Below are 21,544 nucleotides of genomic sequence, written 5' to 3' on the forward strand. Positions count from 1 at the left end.
CCTGCCTGCTTTCTGTCAGTGAAGATTTCTCTTCAATGCTCTGCCAGATCATTAAAGTGTGGAATTCATTAGGAGAGGCTTGGCAAGGATTGGTCCCAAAATTTAATGTATTCTTGCCCATCTTCTCAGAGAAAGAGGATGAAGGTAAAGGAATGCAGAGGATTGAGACAGTGTGGAAACAAGCATGGAGATTTCCTTATCCTCCTATTATCCACAATCTGGATGTCAGCAGGAAACAAGAAGCTTCAGGACCCACCTTGATTCACTCAGAATTAAGGGGAGGCTGCAGAATCAAGGGCACCACAGTAAAAAATCACCAGTCTTTTGAGTTACAATATCCAGCCTCTACCATGTAGTCTCACAAAAATGCAAGTGTAACAACAGTGAAAAAAACATTCCTTCAGGGTTCCATAAAATTGAACAAATGGTGGCTTTCAGCTCAGAATGATCAGGAACACATTCTACAACATCTTCCCCACCAACTGATTGCTATGTGTGTGTCTCTTGGTCCGCTAAGTTGGGCCGAATTTGTGGTTTTTCATCAGAATCCTCTGCAGTGGGGTCATTCTCTTCACCAGATTCCACATAGATTGGCCAGTCATTGTCTGTGTCACTCTTCTCTTGGCTTTCCGATGAAGCCTCCACCAGGCTAAGGTTGATGGGAGTCAAGTTGTCATCATCATCGTGAGTATCTGTAACACAGGTACAGCTGTCACACAGCCCAAAGCGCCGCAGCCCCTGAGACAGGTGGCTTGTGAAGGTTCTTCTGCAGCCCTTGCAGATGATTGGACGGTTTGATCTGTGAACCTGTAACCAGAGTGGACACAGTAAATGTCACAGATAAGGCAGCAGAGCCATAGTCTACAGGCCCCATGTGATGTGTCCCCTGCCTGACCTCCAGACTCATTCCCACTCCCTTCCCCTTGCTTTTTCTGCCATTGTCTCAGTCTCTTGAAGAACCTTTCACCCCAGGGCCACTGGACATGTGTGGAACTTTCCTTCCTCCCCCTCAACAGCACCTTATCCTTCTCTAACACCTTTCAAGGACATCTTCCCTGATGCTCTGGACTAGCTTAGGTCCTCCAGCTATATATTCTCACCTATGTGTCTTCCTTTGCTGTACTTCTCACAAAGCACTGATAAAATTCACTAGAGTGTAAGCCCCAAGAGGGCAGGGACAGATTGCTAGTGCTTGGCATAAAAAGAGCACTGGTGAACCGATTAGTATTTAAGGCATTCCTTTTGTATGTACCTTGGATTGTTCCACTACTAAGAAGGCAGACTTGCTAGAGTAGATGGTGTATTCCCCAAATGAGCCAGCAGGTGCTTTGCCCTTGACTTTTTCATTGAAAAATGCATTGCTTACTTGTGAGAAGAGCTTTGCATGCTACCCCACATGGGTCCCCCTAAGGGTGGAGCCCCGCTGTAAGAAAGTATCTTTCTAACATGTATTCTCTTTAAGAATTCAAACCAACAGTGACTCTGTGACCCAATCACACTTCTCTTTTAGAGAGCTCTGGATGAACGGTGCGCACAAGAGGCAGGCACAGGGAGAAGCCAATGCAGGCCAGTCAACAGTTATAGCCATCCAAGTAGGTGCCAAGGGGCCTCTGATGTCGGTTCTCATTTGCATGCTTTGTTGAACAATGTTGCACGTACTTTCAGGTATATCTTTTTTGGAGAAAGGTCTACTCAAATTCTTTGCCCATGTTTAATTGGATTATCTTTTTTTACTGTTTTTTGTTTTTGTGAGACTGAGGTTTGAACTCAGGGCTTCACACTTATAAAGCAGGAATTCTACCACTTCAGCCACTCCTCTAGTCCATTTTGCTCTGGTTATTTTGGAGATGAAGTCTCAAAACCTATTTGCCCAGGCTGGCCTTGAACCTCGATCCTCTCAATCTCAGCCTCCCAAATAGCTAGGATTACAGGCCTGAGCTGCAAGTACCTGGTTTCTACTGTTTTCTTTTTAAGAGTCCTTTATATACTCTAGAGCCTTATCAGACATAGGCCTTGCAAATATTTTTAGCTGGTTCCATAGGTTTTCTTTTTTTTCTTCTTTTTCTTTTTTTTTCTTTCTCCCCCCTTCCCCCACCCCCTCCATGGGTTTTCTCCTTTCCTTTCCCTTTCCCTCCCTCCCTCCCTCTCCCTTTCTTCCTTTCTCAGTCCCTCCCTTCCTTCATCTGTCCCTCCCTTGTTTCTCTCCTCCCCCCCTTTCATTTTTGGGATCAAACCTAGAACCTCACCCATGCATGCCGCATAAGCATTCAGTCCCACATTCTTGAGAGCTTGTTTGTAGGTTCTAGCAGGAAAGTGCAGCTACTCCTACACCCTTGATGGAAGACCAGTCCTCCTCTGTGGGAGAAGGTCGTCCTCTTAGACTGAAGGCACAGCGTAGGGAAGGACTCACATGGGCAGGGAGGGGAGAAGGGGACACCCGCCTAGCCAGATCAGCTGAATCAACCCTGGCTATTGATGAGGTGACAGATGTTACAGCAGATCTTCTCACATCCAGTCCCATGTTCTTGGTAGCCTCCTTTGAAGTCCAAACTATTTTTACGTTGGATTTTCCAAAGATTGATTGCTTGCTCAAGGATGGCCATAAGTGCAACATCTTTCTAAATGGCCCAAGTGCTCTGTAGCTGGTTGAAACCACTAGCTCACACAGACACAGCATTCTAGAGGACAGTTAGAGGGAGGTTTCCTTAAGCTAAGGCCCTTTTTGTCTGCTGCCCATGGATAGCTCTATAAATGGCAGTGTACCCATCCCCAGCCCGGGGGATGCTACTTATCCTTGGCATTGCACAGGTGGGGAAAGACCCACAATCCCAAGTCCAATCCCTGGTGTTTTCCACCTTATGACAACCACCCTTGAGCAGGACCTAAACTTTCTTAAGGCTTCCCCTTAGGAAACTAGTCTGTTATCATGTCAGTTTTAACTTTCTCTAAGTGCATCCGCCCAGCTTCAATTCAGTAACAGAAACATATGTTTAAAATTCTCTGAAAATCAAGGGGACAGAGAAGTGGAAGGCAGGCTGACTTTACTAGATAACATCACAAACAGCCCTTGCCATGAGCGCGGGCAGCCAGGACACTTACGCTCAGGGCGTGGCTCCGAAGGTGCTCCTGTCGCGTGAACCTCTTGCCGCAGGTCTCGCAGGGGTAGGGCCGCTCACCAGTGTGTGAGCGGATGTGCCGCTTGAGGATGCCCTTCTGCTTGGCAGTGTAAGGGCAGAAAGGACACTTGTGGAGCTTGATGGGGACCACCAGCACGTCACCTGAGGAACCCAACGGACTGGTTTAGCTGTACTGTAAGCAGCAATGATCCTGGCCACTGGACAGGCTCCAGAGCTGGGGGATTCTACCAGCTCAAATGGAGAGAAGTCATCAACTGCACCATCAACAGCAAGACACTGTGTGCAATTCCCACTCTGGCGTCCAGGAGGCCAGAGAGTCAAGTGCACTTCTTGTGTAACACACTAGCTCTCCAGTGTCTCTAAATGTGACTCAGTCAGAAACACAGCTTACGTTACAAGATCAAAACACATATGCCTTCATGTGAACAGCTGGGAAAGCTTCCTCAAACAATACTCACTCTGAGAGAGTCTGTCTGTTCTGCTTGATTTTTTTTTTTCTTTTTTTTGGTGGCACTGGGGTTTAAACTCAAGGCCTCACACTTGCTAGGCAAGAGCTCTATACTTGAGCCACTCCACAAGGCCTGTTCTGCTTGATTTTATTTTAAGACAGTAAGAAGAGAGACCGTGGCTGGGAGCTGGTGGCTCACACCTGTAATCCTAGCTACTCAGGAGGCAGAGATCAGGAGGATTGCAGTTCGAAGCCAGCCCTGGCACATAGTTCTGTGAGACCCTATCTTGAAAAAACCCATTACAAAAAAAAGGATTGGTGGAGTGGCTCCAGGTGTAGGCCCTGAGTTCAAACCCCAGAACATGAAAAAGGAGAGACCTTGTTAGATACCAAACTGTACCCCCCACCTTCCGCCAAATTTATACATTGAAGCCTTAACCCCTAATGTGACTATATTGGGAGATAAGGCCTTTAAGGAGGTAATTAATATTAAATGAGGTCATAAAGGTGGGGCTCTAATGATAGACTGGGGCTTTATAAGAAGATACCAGAAAGTGACTGATCTCTCTCTCTTTCTCACCACCCTCACCCCCCCACCCCTACCGCAGGGCACATACAAAAGGAAAGGCCATGTGAGGTTACAGTGGGAGGGTGAACAGCTGCAGATTAGGAAGAGAGGCCCCACCAGGAACCAACCTGCCTGAACCTTGATCTTGGACTTCAAACTTTTGGAACTGTGAGAAAATAAATGCCTGCTGTTTAAGCTCCAAGTGTGTCAGACTCTGATACAGCAGTATTCAACAGAGACCTGCTGAATTGATCTCATTACTGTCAAAAGTTTGAAAAAGTCCTCTGATGGATCCAACTTCTGTACCAGAATGCATGCTTTCTTGGACAACAGTACCTAAGAATATCCTCCGGGAATATGTAGAAGAGGTGTGCTCTAATGCAGACCTAAAATTGTTAGCAATTTAGTTTATATCTGAAATCATCAAGTACCCAGGAATTCACTTAAATTTTGTTCCAACTTTTCCCCCTACCTTGTTTATAAACCATTAAGTGACATGATTATCACCCACATGTATGAAAACTGTTCCTTCAAGTTTTCTGAGTTACACATACTGCGCTATTCCAAGACTTGGTCTTTCTATCTATGTCCTTCAAGCATTTACGGCTTTGGTCATCATATCATCTATGAGAGGGATTCAAACTTCCCAAGTCCAAAAACCTGGCTTTGAGTCCTGGTTCCACCACCTTCCAGCTGTGTGCTGTTGGGCATCCTCATGAGTCCGAGAAGTACGACTACAGTACCCCTGCTCAGGACTGGGGTAAAAAGGAAATGAAATGACACCTAAAGTACAGCACCTGGCACATAGCAAATACTCATCCATCTCAGCCGTTTTCTGAGATCATCTCCCCAGCATTTGTTTACCAATTCAGTGGTCCAGGCTCTGTGCTCTCTCAACCCTGGAGTAACTCTTTTCTCTGGGGCCACCTCAGGCCTCCTGACTTTCTTTTGTATAAGGGTAGAGATTATTCTCTTTGCTTTCTAGTTCCCATCCTGATAATGCCTGATATTTTGCAAAATCTACAGTGACTCCAAGACCTGTTTCCTAAGGAACAGCAGAGCCTCATAGCTCATCACTGCAGACAGAAGCTGAACTATGATCTTCCTCAGTCACACCGCAGGGCCTGAGAAACACCTGTAAAATGGGAATGATAATGTATTTCCTGGGACAAAAGCAGCAGCTCAGAGTTCATCTGGCTCGCTCCCTTCACACTATGGTATTTATGTCACCATCTTGGCATTGTACCCTTGAATATCAACAGCAGAATGGACCCAGCATAAGTGCTTGGGAAAAAGCAACTGTTTACTACTTCTCTATCCAAAATGTATGAATAAACTCAGCACCTTCCATCTTCTTTCCTGATCTGCCTCCACAATATACCAGTTTACTCAAATGCCTGTTATATGCTAGGCACTGAGTTAAGATTGATCTTTACCAAGAAGAAGCCAAGTCTAGCAGGAGAGAAAGGCACATAAGCATACTCATATAATATGAAGTTCAAAGTGATGAATATAGTAGATAAGGAAGAGATGATTATAAGAGATTTCATAGAAGAGGTGACCTTTGAGCAAGGTTTTAAAGGATGAATAAGAGTTCACCAGGAGTTTCCAGACAGAGAAAGGTATCTAAGGTGAAGGACAACACATGCTCAGACACGGAAGTAAATGGTAAGGTGGAATGCGGGAAGGGGAGTTAGGAATGAGGCTGAGGAAGGGGCAAGAACCACGCTGTGATGGATATAGCAAACTTATACTGAGCACCACTGTGTACTAGGCTCTGTTCTAGGCCCTGGAAATAAATGGATACAGTGGTAAACATAAGAGACAAAACTCCCTGCTCTTGTGGAGCTGACATGTTAAGGAACTTGGGACTTTATTCTTTTAAGTTTTTTGTTATTGTTGTTGGCAGTACTGGGGTTTGAACTCTGGGACTTGTGCCTGCTACGCAGGTGCTCTATCACTTGAGCCATGCCCTCAGGCCTTTCTGCTCTGGTTATTTTTGAGACAGTGTTTCACATTTATGCCTGGGCCAGACTGGACTGTAGTCCTCCTATTTAGCTTGTGCTGACAGGTGTGCGCCATGTTCCCCATCTTTTATTGGTTGAGATGGAGTCTTGCGAACTTTTTAGCCTGGGCTAACCTTGACCTAAAATCTTCCAAATCTCCATCTCCCAAGTAGGTAAGATTACAGGCTGAGTCACCACACCCAGCAGAACTTGAACATTATTCTGTAAGCAGCTAGGATTTTAAGCAGGGCAAGTACATGGTCAGATTTTCATGGCCAGATTTGACTTTTAAAAGATTCCTCTGGGGACCATTCCAAGAGAAGATTTAAGAGAGGCGCAGGACTCTGGATGGATGCCATGGATGCTGTGAAATCACATGACCAATATTTGATGACTGCATTGTGAGGAAGAAGAGACAGAAAAGATTCTAAATAATCCTGATAGACTGGGTTAGCTAACTGACTTGAACGACAGCACAATTCTTTTTTTTTTTTTTTTGGTACTGGGGTTTGAACTCAGGGCCTACACCTTGAGCCATTCCACCAGTTCTTTTTAATGATAGGTTTTTTCAAGATAGGGTTTTGTGAACTGTTTGTCTGGGCTGGCTTTGAACTGTGATCCTCCTGATCTCTGCCTCCTGAGTAGCTAGGATTACAAGCATAAGCCACCAGCACCCAGCAGGATGGCACAATTAACTGAGGAAGGAACCCAGGAAGGAAAGCAGTTGCAGAAGCACAGAGGAAGTCAGTGTGGATTTTGTGTTTGAGGTAAGGCTGCCGTTAGAGAGGTCCATCTGGAGCTTAGGGAAAAAGGGTAAGAATACTTTTGAAAGTCTTCAGAGGATTGGGGTGCTTGATTTGACTGAGCACTTGCTCTCACCTGAGCACCTGCCAGCCCACAGCCTGTCCCACAGCCCTGATGCCCCTGGGTCTGAGGTGGGTATGGTCCTCCTTGGGCTTCACTACCATTTCCATTGTGTTATCTCTCATTCCTCCTTAAAACCCTAACACCTTTGACCCTCATACCATATGATCATCCCACTGCTGCCCTTCCCTTTACAGTTATCCAGCTTCCTAGGGCATCTCCTCACTCCTTGGAAATGCCATCACATCAACTTCAAGTACAACTCCTGGCATAATTCCTGATGTGAAATCTGGAAATCCTCCTTTCAATAAACTGGCCTCCCTGTTCCTTGACCTCCTCTCCTATTATCCAAATCCTTGTCCTCCACCCCACCTCAGCAACCTGATCCTAGACAACCAACAGATCTCAACTTTAGTTGAGAATCTAGTCTGCCTACTAGATTCACCTGGGAAACTTAAATATATACTGATGTCCAGTTCCCATCCCAATGATGGGAGAGGTCTCAAGAATCATATTATTATTTTACATATGTTTTGTGGTGCTGGGGGGTTGAATTCAGGGCCTCATACATGCTAGGCAAGCACTCTAACACTGAGCTATTCCCCTCCCCCACCCAGTCAGCATCATATTTTTAAAGGGTTCCTCCCATTCTAATGTATAGTCAGGGATGAGAATCATGGCCTCATAGCTATCAGGTAGAAAGCTGAAACAAGTAATTGAACATCACTGGAGAAAAACACACAACTCTGTGTTCTAGTCATTTTTAAATCCATGACCTATCACTTTGTAAGATCTGTTGGTTCTGCCCAGGCATTCTGGCCATTTCTCTGGTCCACTCATTCTCCCACTCCTCTCAATGATGATTTCACAACCTTCTTTTGCTCAAAACTCCAACTCCTCCTGCCCCTTCCCTCACTTTCAGTTGTTGTCCATGCTTTCTTTTTCGAGAAGAAAGAGTCATCAAAAGAGAACTTGCTCCTTCTCCCAAACATTCCCAACCTCCCACCTTAACCCATATGACGTGTTTTCACTCTTATTACTGTGAATGGTCTTTTCTTCCATCTAAGATCAGCTTCTCTTCTTGTACATGGGACCCTAACTCCCCTTGCTCCAGTATGTCCCTCTTTCATTAAAATTGTCCCCCTCTCTCCTGGATTATTCCCATCAATAAAATAAGCATGCTTTGTAATGTATTTTTGTTTGTTTGTTTTGTGGTACTAGGGCTTGAACTCAGGGCCTCCCGCTTGCTAGACAGGTGCTTTACCACTTGAGCCATTCCTCCAGCAATATTGTTTTGTTTTGTTTTGTTGAGGCACTGGAACTCAGGGCCTCACACTTGCTAGACAGGCACTCTTACCATGCCACTCCATCAGCACTTACAAGTTTTTAATTCCATGGGTCCACTCTGGATCCCAAATGTGTATCTATCTATGCAATTGCTTATCAAACATCTCCATACAGATAACCAACAGGCATCTCAACACCATGTTTAAATTTAAATCAGTTGTTCAAACTGGAAACCTTAGGGTCACCCCCAACTCCTCTTTTTCCTCATGTTACTCATATAGACCATTAGCAAATCTGACCTTTTTTTTTTTGTACTGAGACTTAAACTCAGGGCCTCACACATGCTAGGCAAGCGCTCCACCACACCTCTGCTCTCTATTGGTACAGCACTGACTTGGAGAGCACATCTCTCCCCAGGTCATTGCAATCCCTTCCCAGTAGTCCTCCTACTTCTACCCTTGCTCCCCTATAGACTGTTCTTTTTGCAGTACCCAGAGAGATCCTTTACACATCTACATCACTTCAAGTCAGTCTTTGCTAAGTCCCTCTAGTGGCTTCCCATCTCTGAGTAAGATCCACAGCCTTTCCCTGGCCCACAAGGCCCTCCCTGGCCTGCCTTCACTTAGCCTCTTGGGCCTCATTTCCCACACTGTCAGCCTTGCTCAGCCCCTCCCACCTCTCCAGCATCCTTTCACACCTTTTGTTCATTCATAAGTATGACCGTGCACCTGGGCCTTCGCTCTGTGCTCTTCCCTCTGCCTGGAATGGTCCTCTCCCTGATATCTGAACAGTTTATGCTCTCTCTCCCTCCATCAGGTTTCTGCCCAAAAGCAACTTTTAGAAATGTCTTTCCTATCAACACCAAATAAAATATCATCCTCTTAATGCTTAGCCTTTCCCTGCTTTAGTTTGTCGTAAGATTTTCATCATCCAACACACTTATTTGTTCATTGTCTGTGTCCCTACACTAAAATCAGCTCCAACTTCAAATCCCCACAATAAAGAATATATCCTAATAAAAATATTAAAATAAAATCAGCTCCATGAAGACAAGGATAGTTTTGTGTTCCCAATGCCTAGTGCTCAATGAACACTTCTTAAAATACATGAATGACAAAAAGGAATGAGGAGACGTCAAAGAAGAAAGTCAGCACACTGACATTAAAAAGAATGGGAAATGATAAGAAAAAATGGGGGGTGGGGTGTAGCTCAGAGGTAGGATGCTTGTCTAACAAGCATGAGGTCCTGTTCAATCCCCAGTACTTAAAAAAAAAAAACAAAAAACAAAATGTAGTCAGGGAGGAAAGAATTTCAGAGAGAGAGAAAGGTAAGTTAGGATAATAGCTGAACTTTGCTCACTAGGTCAGCTGTAGAGATGTATAGCTGGCCTCATGAAAGTGGTATTATTGGGTTTGTGGAGGGGTAGAAGCCAAACTTCAGTTGGCTGAACCCAGTAGAAGTAAACCAACTGAGGCAACCAATGTGGATGAGTGTTCCCAGAAGAGGTGGGAAGTCCTGGAGCTGGGGTTGAGGAGTCTAGGGGAAGAGAAGTTGACAGGAGGACCTTGGGCTATGACGGGCCTGCTGATTGAGGGATGAGCGATGCCTCCTGATTAGTCTCCCTACCCTGGGTTCCCATCTCCACATTATATGTACTGAGACCAAATTAATCTTCCCAAAGCATAGATTCTGCTTATTGCCATGCTCAGAAACTACTCCAAAGTCCCCTGTGCCAATAGATAAATCTTTACCTCTTAGCATTTAGGGCTTTTCATGATCTCACTCCAGTCAATTTCCCCCAATGTCTCCTTTTCTTAGCCTAGGATGCCCTGTGCATATGGCCTCCCTGTCTCCCAGTAGAAAGCCAGTTCTGCCTGTGTTGGACTTCTGTGAATGCACACCTGAGTGTCTTTCAGAGTCCAAATGTGGTGATTCCAAACATGCCTGATCTCCTCTAAGACACCACTGGTTTTTTGAGGGCTGCATCATGTCTGTCTTATCTTTGTGCCTTCAGAAGGAAAGTGCTCAAATATTTGGAGCAAATAAATGAACAACCAAACAAATCAATCTTACTGTGTGCCATGACACTTGGAATAAATTTTCCCTGAAGCCATGAGAATCAAATCAAAAGCTGAACTAGGCACCAGTGGCTCATGTCTGTAATCCTAGCTACTTGGGAGGTTGACATTGGGAGGATTGAGGTTTGAGGATAACCTGAGTAGTTCTTGGGACCCCATCTCCAAAATAACCGGAGAAAATGAACTAGACAGTGACTCAAGTGATAGAGTGCCCACTTTGTGTGTGCCTCACTTATAAGCATGAAGCCTTGAGTTTAAAAAAAAAGCTGGTAGACAATAGGCATGGCCAGGGCCGCCTTACCACAGCACCTGACTTCGCATGCCAATCAAGTCCAGACTTGAAGGAAAGTGGTGCAGAAACAAATGACCTTTTCTTGATACTGGATGAGCTTCCAGACGAGAGGCTGGAAGACAGAATTGTTGCATTTCACTCCTCTATCCTCTTGTGCTGCCTTCAGTTAGTTCCTTTAGTGAGTGACATGAAGCCAGCCCAGGTTTCCAGTTTAAACTGTACCACTTACTTCCCAGACCTGTGTTCTTAGGAAATTGACTAAACCATTCCTGTCTCCACATTTCCTCTGCCAGACTCCTGGGGCATGAGGAGAACCTAGGGTGGTCACAGTATGTGACATGCTGTTGTGCACATGGAAGTGAGAATTTTAACAAGTCCCTACAGTGTGGTGTTCACTAAAACAGACAGTATTTGAACTAGAGTTGGTTAAGCCAGAGTCTCTGGAGACAGCAAGCAACATTTTCAAGTTTAATTTCAATCAAACACACAGTGTCCAGAAAGAAATAAATTAAAGTCTCAAGATAGCCATTTAGTAAGGAATAAAAGTAACTGGTTTCCCCTTATTTAAAAAACACTCACTTCTTGGTACTGAAAGGTAAACTAGAAAGGTAATTCACTAATTTCTTGGCTTGAGATTTCATACCACTTTTCATTCAGTAAAGTGACAGCCAAGTTTATTCCTGTTGCCTACAAGACACCTTTTAATTCAATTATTTCACTTAAGAAGAAGAGTTAGAGCCTGGGATCAGTGGCTCACTCCTGTAATCCTAGCTATTCAGGAGGCAGAGATCAGGAGGATTGCAGTTTGAAGACAGCGCAGGAAAATAGTTTCCGAGACCCTATTTTGAAAATCCATCACAAAAAAAGGGCTGGTGGAGTGGCTCAAGGTGAAGGCCCTGAGTTCAAACCCCAGTACTGCAAAAAAGAAAAAAAAAAAAGAAAAGAAGAAGAAGGCACAGTTGTTCATGCCTGTAATCCTCACTGCTTGGGAGGCTGAGATCAGGAGAATGGTGATTCCAGGCAAGCCCAGGCAAAAAGCAAAACCTTATCTCCAAAACAGCCAGGGTAAAAAGGACTGGAGGTGTGGCTCAAGTAGTAGAGCCTACTTTTTAAGCACAAAGCCCTGAGTTCAAACCAAAGTTAGCTAGGTTAACTTATCTCAGAATTTCTCAAAGAAATAACCAAACTCTCTGAAAACACAAATGGCTAGCCAGGCACCAGTGTCTCATGCCCTTTATCCTAGCTACTTGGAAGGCTGAGATGGAGAGGACCAGGGTTTGAGGCCAGCCCAGATAAACAGTTCTCTAGACCCCCATCTCCAAAATAATCAGAGCAAAATGGACTGGAGGTGTGGCTCAAGCAGTATAGTGCCTGCTTTACAAGCACAAAGCCCAGAGTTCAAATCCAGATTCCACAAAACATACACACACAAATGTTTAAAACCAGGCATAGTAGTGCATGTCTGTAATCACAGCATTTGAGAGGCACAGAAAGGAGGATCACAAGTGGGACTACATAGTAAGATCCTCTCTTAACAAAACAACAAAAATTTAGGATCTGGGGCTAGTGTAGTAGCTCAAGTTTTATCTAGCTAGCAAGCCTGAGGCACCAAGTTCACACCCCAGTACTACCAAAAAAAAAAAAAAAAGAAAAAGAAAATCTAGGATCTGGTGTTACAGTGAGTGGTGGGGTATGTACTTAGTATGTGTGAGGCCCTGGGTTTGATCCCCAGCCACAAAACACCACACACATGCACACATACACACACACACACACGTCTACCAAAACATATAAAAATTGACTCCAATGAAGCCAAACACCAGTTCTGAAATATTCCCAAGCAGACAGCCTCATCAACCACATCCTGTTCACTGCCTAACTACTTATATGTGAGGTAGCATGCCCAACAGAGAGAAATAGAAATCTGTCTACAGTCAAGCTACTGCCCGACCTCATCTGATCTCGGAAGCTAAGCAGGGTTGGGCCTGGTTAGTGCCTGGATGGGAGACACAGAAATCTGGCTCATGCCTGTAATCCTAGCTACTCAGGAAGCAGAGATCAGAAGAATAGTTTGTGAGACCCTATCTCGAAAAAACCCTTCACAAAAAAGGCTGGCAGAGTGGCTCAAGGTGAAGGCCCTAAGTTCAAGCCCCAGTACCACAAAAAAAAAAAAAAAAAAAAAAAAACCCTCCTATGTGAGAAAACATTCTGACAACCTTCCATTCTGGTGCTCACGACAAGCCTGTGAGAAAGGCAGGGCAGGAACAAGTATTCCCCTCTCACAGATGATAAAGCAGGCTTGGGGATTCAGAGATTTAACTAAGACCCCACTGCAGGTTAGTGGAAGAGAGGGGGCTCTGTGTCTTCCAATTGCCTTTGACATACTATTCAGTCAGCACGCGGTACTCACAGGTTTAACCAATTACAGATCAAAATATTTTTGGGAAAACTCGTGTTTGTATTGAACATATGCAGACTTATTTTATATAAGGGACTTGAGCATGCACAGATTTTATTATCAGAGGTGAGTCCTAGGACCAAGCCCTTGTGGGTATGAAAGAAGGACTACTCTCTGGTTATAGAGATAAAACACAAAGTGACATAAAGAAACATTGTCCTGTACAGAGTAGGTGCTCAATTAATACATATTGGTGATTATGGTAGTGGCAGCAATAAGGGTGGTGATGATTATGGTGGTGATGATGACGGCAGTGACAATGACCATATCAATGACAATCACGATGACGGGAGAACACAAGGCACAGGAGTGAGGTGCTCGCAGAGATGATGAACACTAATGGAGCTCACCTGAGTCCTCTCCATACCAGTCATTCTGAACGTCCATCACAGAACTCATGGCTACTCCTGCACCTTCTGGCATTCCCTCCAAACTCCGGGAAAAGTGATGGTCCGAGTCATCTTTGCTCTGGACAGCCCCGTTGCGCAGGAGAGCCTCCAGAAACTGCTTCACGTGGTAGTTACTGTAAGCCAAGTCCACCGCCTGGCTGCCGGGGAGACCCTCTTCCATGTGCACCGGGCCCAGCGGGGCTGCGTACTGCTGCAGCTGGTCACCAGCCCCCACCTTGGCTCCAGCGGCATCAAATTCCACCTTGGGCTCCACTCTTCTGGACAGAGTAGATGGGTCACTGTCAGCCAAGCCACCGCCCTGGCAGTCTTTCACCACCAGCTCCAAGGGGTGGCAATCCCCGCAGTCATCGCAAGGGGTCGCTCTCGTGCAGTGCACGCTTCCTTCTCCCTGGGCGGGGGAGGACACCAAGCTCTTGCTACCGCAGGAGGTCCCCTCCCTGCCTGAACTGGGGCTGCCACTGTCCACCTGATGACCTGCGGCTGCAGCTGCCGCCGCCACCGCAGCAGCCACGGCAGCCTCCTTCTCTATCTTCCGGCAAATGTCAAGGGACGATCTGATGTAGGTCTTACAGAAGTTCACCACGTCATTCATCTGCAGGTAGCTGGCAGCCGACATAACTTCAATCACGTTCTCCCCACACAAATCCAACTTCCCAGAATACAGGAAATCTAAGATGGTGGAGAAGGCGTCGGAGGTGACAATGTCCAAGGAGGCCGTGCTATGCCGTCCACTGTCCTGGATATAGTGGATGAGCAAGGCGCGGAAGTAGCCGCTATTAGCAAACAAAATGTTCCTGTGCGCCTTGAAGATGCGCCCTTCCACGATGATGCTGCAGTCGCAGAAGAAGTCCCTCTTCCGCTGCTCATTTAGCTCCCCCAGGAGCTTGGCACAATAGGACTGCATCTCCATCTCTCCGTCGGCTGCTGCTGCTGCCCTGGAGGGGCCTGTATCTCTGCTGAGATTTTTATTTAAGTTAATTCACGAATCCCAGCCCTACAATTAAATGTTCATTAAAAAAAAAAATTCTTCCAGAACCACTGTTTCAACTGTGTTTTTATGATATAGGTTGTGGATCTAACAAAAACCAAGAGGTTATCCAACTCGGTTAATTAATGAAAATGAACAAAAAATAACTATAGTTAACCGCATGTGGGTACAGGATGTTTTACATGGATTCTTTCTATTAATTTTTATGAAAACCCTGTGAAGGAAGCCAGGTGTGGTGTTGCACACCTGCAATTCCTGCTCTTAGGAGGCCGAGGCAGAAGGATGGTTAGTTAGAGGCCAGCTTGGGCTATCCAGTGAAACTCTGTCTCTAAATAAATAAATAAAAATAAATAAATTAAAACCCTGTGAGTAAGTACTAATAATGTCCCAATTTTTCCAATAAAGAAATTGAGGACAGGAGGGGACTCGGCCTTAACAAAGCTAGGACTCAAAATTTGTTCTGTCAGCCTCCAGAATCAATGCTCTTACATGCTGAGTGCTGTTATCTTCAAAGCTCGATATATAGAAAATACCCCAAACTAAAAAAGTCTCCATGACCCAATCTGCCATCCCTTTTATCACCCCTTTGCAGAAACATTTGGTTGAGTCCTTGGCTACTCAGCATGCACTGCCTGTGCTTTGCACACAGCTGTTGCATCCATCCATCCCCAGGCTCCAGGTGTGTAGGATGGACTACAATCAACACAGCCTATGTGCAGATCATCAGAGTGCTCAGAGATGGCTCAGAGATGGCTATGGGTCTTAAAATCAGGGCCAATGAAAAGCAAAAGAATCTTTGCAGGATGTGGGGGACGCTGCTGCCACACCACCAGAAGAGCCAGCCAAACAAAGTCAACAGCCTAACCCAGCTGATGGAACATGGGGATGCCATCAGAGTCCCAGCTCAAGCTGGGCCAAAAACCAATTAAGTCCCTTTTGCTTTAGCTGGTCTGAGTTGGATTTTCTATTACTTGCCAGTAAAAGATTCCCAACTGAATGAACTCCACCACCCTTGCTTAATTCCTTCCATTACTTCTGTTGCTGAACTACAAGTACCTTGAAGGTGTGAGCATGTCTTATTCAGTTTGATAGCCCTCACAGCATCTGGCAGAGTACTTTGGCTAAAGTATGTTTACTAAGTTAAAAGGCACACTTCTTTTTTAACTGCTAAGTCACCAGGCACTGATGGCTCATGCTTTTAATCCTAGCTACTTGGGAGGTTGAAATTAGGAGGCCAGCCCTGACAAACAGTTCGTAAGACCCCATCTCCAAAATAACCAGAGAAAAATGGACTGAAGGCCTGGCTCAAGCAGTAAAGTACCAGCTTTGTAAGCACAAAGCCCTTGAATTCAAACACCAGTCCTATTAAAAAAAACAAACAACAAGAAAAAACCCTGCTAAGTAGAACAAGTATAAATCAGTTTAAAATCCGCCCAGAAATGAGGAAGACAGAGATGCCTACCCTCTTCCCTATGCTCTCCCCTCCATCTCTTCCCATCATACAAACCCCAATCAGCTATCAATTACTCCTTTATCTACTGACCCATTTTGCTCAGAGAAGGTATGTATCCCCAGGTTCTGTATCCATAAATTTAACAAACTGCAGATTAGAAATATTGGGGGGTGGAGTTGTGTCTATACTGAACATGTAGACATTTTTCTTGTAATTATTACCTAAACAATACAGATATCAACTAGTTAAATGTCATTTACATTTTATTAGGTATTATAAGTAATCTGGAAGTGACATTGAGTATATGGGAGGGGATGTGTATGTTTTATATGCAAATATATGAATGGTATGCCACTTCATATAAGGAACTTGCACATCCAAAAAACAAGTGTAATCATCTCCCTCTACTGCAATCACAAAAGGCCTCCTTCAAGCTGCCAACCAGTAGCAACTCCAACCACTCTTCCTTTCTACAAGCATACCTCACCCAACTTCTCTGCAAAAAGTTCCCTCTACTGGCAAAATAGATTCCCCGAGGCCTATAGATTACTGCACAGACTTTGCTTATAAAAGGCCCATGACAACCTTATTAAATGGCAATTTACTTATACTTTATACATAGCTGGGCACCAGTGACTCATGCCTGTAATCCTAGCTACTCAGGAGGCAGAGATCAGAAGGATCGAGGTTTGAAGCCAGCCTGGGCAAATAGTTCGTGAGCTCCTATCTCGAAAAACTTTTCACAAAAATAGGACTGGTGGAGTGGCTCAAGATGAAGGCTCTGAGTTCAAGCTCCAGTACCACACAAAAAACAGAAGGCAATTTACATCTACTTTATACATATTTGTAATGAGTGATGAGTAAATTTGATGAGTGATGAGTAAAAAACTAAAGACCCAAATAAGAAGAAAGTAAAGAGGAGTCTCTGTAAGCAGATAAACTGACAAACATAAAAGATAAAAGTAACAGCTAGTAAAAAGTCAAAAGTAAAAAAAAAAAAGAAGACCTAGGAAAAAAACCACTCTGAGGCCATTTAACTAGGAGTATTAAGTACTCCTACATATTCAAAATTCAAACTGGCCTAAGGACAAGGCTAAATTGTAGCCCAGGGCCATAACTGATAGGCCTAGGGCATCAAGAAGATTCCTATCTTCTTATATAAAATTCATTTTAAGCTCAAGAAAATTGTCTTTTTTTTTTTCTTTCTTTCGGCAGTACTGGGGTTTGAACCCAGGGCCTCACGAATGCTAGGCAGGTGCTCTACCACTTGAGTCACTCTGCCAGTCCTAAGTAATGTCTTAATTTTGAGAAAATTTTCCATCCAAAGTAGTTAAAGTTAACATTTTGGCTCAAAGACAAAAGAGAAGTGTCATGTATCTGAAAAATTCTACTATTCTCAAATAAATCATCTCTGAAAGTTCTCACGGACTAAAGCCCACATTCGTTCTCACCTCTTTCTACATAGAGCAAGCATTCCCAGCATTTCTGCTACTGCCTTTGACAGTGGAAATAGGAAGGGAAAAACAAGACACACACACAAAACAAAAAGTCCATTTAAATACTACCTTTTATTCTTCCTCAGAACTGAAAGAAAACCTATCACATTGGTAAAAATCACATTTTTTTCAATGTGCTAATAAGACCCAGTGTTGGTGGAGATATAATTTGGACATTATTTTAGAGGGGAGTTTGGCAATATTTGTCAAAACTTAAAATGGAAACAAGGTGCAGTCTATAGTCCCAGCTACTTGGAAGGCTGAGGTTAAGAGGATTACTTGAGCCCAGGAGTTCAAGACAAATCTGGGCAACCTAGTAAGACCCCATATCAAAGAAAAAAAAAAAAAAGTTGGGATGTGGCTTGCAAGGATGAAATTCATGATCCTCCTGCTGCAGCCTGCTGAATGCTGGGATTATAGCTGTGAACCACCATGCCTGGCTAGGTTTTCTTTGTTTTTGTGTTTTTACTTTTTGAGACAGCATCTAACTCTATATGCTGGCTTCAAACTCATGATCCTCCTGCCTCAGCTTCATCCCATGTTTTTGTATACATAGAAACAATTTGAACAGGGAGCCACTGGCTCACGCCTGTAATCCTAGCTACTCAGGAGGCAGAGATCAGGAGAATTTTGGCTCAAAGCCAACCCAGACAAACAGTTTTCAAGACCATATCTTGAAAAACCCTTCACAAAAATAGGGCTGGTGGAGTGACTCAAGGTGAAGGTCCTGAGTTCAAGCCCCAGTCCTACAAAAGAAAAACAATTTGAGCTGGTGGAGTGGCTCAAGTGGTAAAGAGTACCTGCCTAGCAAGTGTGAGACCCTGAGTTCAAACCCTAGTGCTGCCAAAAAAAAAGAAAAAGAAACAATTTAAACATCCATCGATAGAGGACAAGTTAAATCAATGATATTATAGTCACTCTGTGAAAGGGTAAACAACTATTAAAACAGTCAGATTCAAATGGAGTCACTTGTGTCAAACCCTAGAAGAACTAAAATTTTTAAAAGCCAGGAGGGTGTGAAGGAGGGTATCTCATGTTTATTCCTGATAACAACAACTATCACAAAAGACTATTAGAATGTGCTTGGGCTATGGCTCAAGTGGTAGAGCACCTGCATAGCAAGCTCAACGCCCTGAGTTCAAACCCCAGTACTGCCAAAAAACAAACAAGCAAAAAAACACAACCTTGCACAAAGACCACTGCAACCCTACATAATAAATACTTCTGTAAGGATGTCTGCCCAACAACTGCCTGTTTAGTCTTGAACTGTCGCCACCCAGGTTATTGATCCCTACAGCCAAGGACTACTTCAAAAATATCTTATGTAATCCTCCTCATTTTGCCTTTTAAAACTTCTCTTTGACTCAAACTCCTTGAACAGGTACATACTCTACTATGTGCATGCAGTCCCATTGCTATGCTAGTCTATTCCCACAGAAAACTAATCTCTAGAGAATCTCTCTCTGATTGTTGTTTAGTTTGATAACAATCATGTATTCATGATTCATATCATATATTCATATGAAAAGGTCACCAAACTACATTAAAAGAAAAAAAGCAAGATGCCAAACAAAACGTACAGTGTGATTGATCCCTCACATATAAGCATTTTGCTGGTATATCTAATTTTTTTTCTGGAAAGTTATACAAGTGTTAACAGCATATAGTCTTGAGGAGAGGAATTGGGGATAAGAAGTATGTTGAGGAACATTTCATTTTTCATTTTAAATCTTTCTGGACAGATGTGGTGGTGCACACCTGGACTCCCAGCTACTCCAGAGACTGAAGCAAAAGGACCACTAACCCAGCCTGGACAACTTAGTGAAACCCCTACCTCAAAACGAAACAAAAGATGTCCCTATACAATTGGAATGCTTTACTATGTGCAAACATTGCTTTTGTTGTTTTTTAACTAAGAAGGAAAAAAAAAAAAAAAGGAGGAACGATAGAGTAGTAAGCTGTTGGCAAACCAGGGTCTCTGCCCACTTCCTTCTTTCACTGGAAGATGCTCCTTTCTGACAATGGTACCCAAATCCATCTCTTTTGACTTTCTCATGGCAAATATTTTTTTGGGCCATGCAAATATGCCCGACTCTGCAAAAGTCTAGCCATGTACTCCTTCAAACCTTTCCCAGTCCTGTACTTGGTATATACTGAGGTATACACTCCACTGGCCAGGGGTGCTCTGGATACCTGGGGCAAGCTGAGGATCACCATTCCTCTCAGAAGAGCAGCTGAGGGTACACTGCTCTCAGAAGCACACTTACCCACACTCTGGAAGGAACCCCCAAATCTACCCAGGGTTCTAATTCAACTCAATAGTTACTACCTATTTACACTGCTGACCCAAAGAAGATGTCAGGAAAGAAAAAATAAGAAAGTACATACAGTGCTGTGTCCCAGGAGGATAGATGCCCTTACTATTACCTGCGATGCAAACGCCTATATACCCTGAGGGAATCCTAGCCAGACCTCAATTGTCTTTGCTCAGAGGCCAAAAGCAGCCTAGAACTCCAGTCTACTCTTTCTGATAACACTTCTCCAGTTCCACGACCTTAAGAATAAAACCCACTCCTCAATCATTAGCATTTCCTAGACACTACTTCTTAGGAAGCACTATGCAAACTACTTTACAAGCACTTTAATTCTAGCCTCACAATAACCCAGTGCAGTGGATATCATTACACCCTTTTGAGAGGAAGAAATTGAGGTTCAAAGACAGAATTACATGTCTACGCTAGGATTTGGAATCCACCTTCAACTGATTCCAGAGTCGACATCCTTGACCACTATGCTAACCCATCTCCCCAAACCCTCCAGGACATCCTGCGACAGGGTGGGGAAGTCAGTCCTTTCCCCAACAACATGAGAGGAAGGGAACGACAAGGAAGAGTTTCCATTTGCACAGGAGGAATTTTAAGGCCAACTCGTTAAATTGCTCTCTGGATAGGGAGAACTCCAGACTGTCCGGAGTCAGAAGACCTGGAGAGACCACTGGAATCAGCTACTGGGCGCAGTCCCTGGCCCCCGGGGATGGGAACTCGCGGCCTGGCCCCTCCTATGGCCTCCCACGGACAAAGTGACCGTCGCTACTGCGGACACTGTCCCAGCCTGGCCGAGCCCTCGCGCCCGGCATCATTCACTGTCAGGATAAACAGGCGCTCTGAACCCCATCTGGACCACCTAAAGCCTGGGAAGAAAGGGGGCACAAGCCGCCACGCCGGCTCTCCCCACGCAGGAGGAGGGAGGGGGTCCGCCACTGAGCGCGGGTTCGCGCAGCTGGAGTCCTGGGAGTAGCCAGGGCCGGGCGATGGCAAGGAGGCTGAATGAGAGGGACACCCCCACCCCCCACCGGGGCCAGCCTCCGGGGGTGCACGAGTCTTCCCCAAACCGACGAAAGCAGCAGCGCAAACGCACTGGTAGGCTCTCACCTTCCACCCGGCTCTGTCGCCCCGCCACTGAGCTACGCACGCCGGCACGCCCCCCTTTCATTCACCTGGCGCCCCTTCGGTGAGAGGCGGGACAGCTAGCCAATCGTGGAGACTCTGAGGCCCAGGGGGTGGGCCCTCCGGCCAGCATGTTTGTCAATGGCCCGGGCACCCCCTCCGGAGGATGCGCTCTGAAAGCGCCAGTGCTCACGGGGTGATGGGAGTTGTGGTCTCAGCCCTCGCTTTTCGGGTAAAAATAGAGTGCACAAAACTACAAGTACCAAGATGCCGAAAGGGACAAGGACCAGTGCTTGCAAAAAGCTCTATCTCGGTTCGGTCTTATGATGAGTCCTGCTTAACAGACTTGCCAAATATTAGTCTCTTTGTCCGGAGAGCTGAAAGCACAACGAGCTGGAAAATTAGAGCTATGACTTACCAGTCCGCACGCATTTTACCTACGACGCTCCCTGCAGAAATCTGGAAGTGAGTGAAATGGTTTAATTTACTCAACAGGTTTTTCTTGCACACACCTCCACAACCCACCTTCACTGAGTAGTGGTTACAAAAGATACAACTCTCTTCCCCTCTTAGGCTTGCAGGTTCATACGTACTAGTGAAACCGTTCGCGGCA

General features: G+C 44.9%; 1 protein-coding gene across 2 annotated transcripts; it reads right to left on the reverse strand.

The window, feature by feature from the left end:
- Nucleotides 1–489: 489 nt before the first annotated feature.
- Nucleotides 490–21,000, reverse strand: Zbtb8b (zinc finger and BTB domain containing 8B). 2 transcript variants are annotated; one of them, XM_020173995.2, is made up of 4 exons: nt 20,917–21,000; nt 13,489–14,504; nt 3,100–3,278; nt 490–807 (listed from the first exon to the last, which is right to left on the reverse strand). In XM_020173995.2, exons 2-4 carry the CDS (start codon nt 14,456–14,458, stop codon nt 490–492), a joined length of 1,467 nt encoding a protein of 488 aa, XP_020029584.2. In that variant the 5' UTR covers nt 14,459–14,504; nt 20,917–21,000. The 2 variants fall into 2 exon arrangements, with proteins under 2 accessions (XP_020029584.2, XP_073936787.1); XM_074080686.1 differs by lacking the exon at nt 490–807 and adding an exon at nt 2,277–2,355.
- Nucleotides 21,001–21,544: the final 544 nt, after the last annotated feature.

The sequence above is a fragment of the Castor canadensis genome, chromosome 7 (genome assembly GCF_047511655.1).
Source record: "Castor canadensis chromosome 7, mCasCan1.hap1v2, whole genome shotgun sequence".
NCBI classification, from domain to species: Eukaryota; Metazoa; Chordata; class Mammalia; order Rodentia; family Castoridae; genus Castor; species Castor canadensis.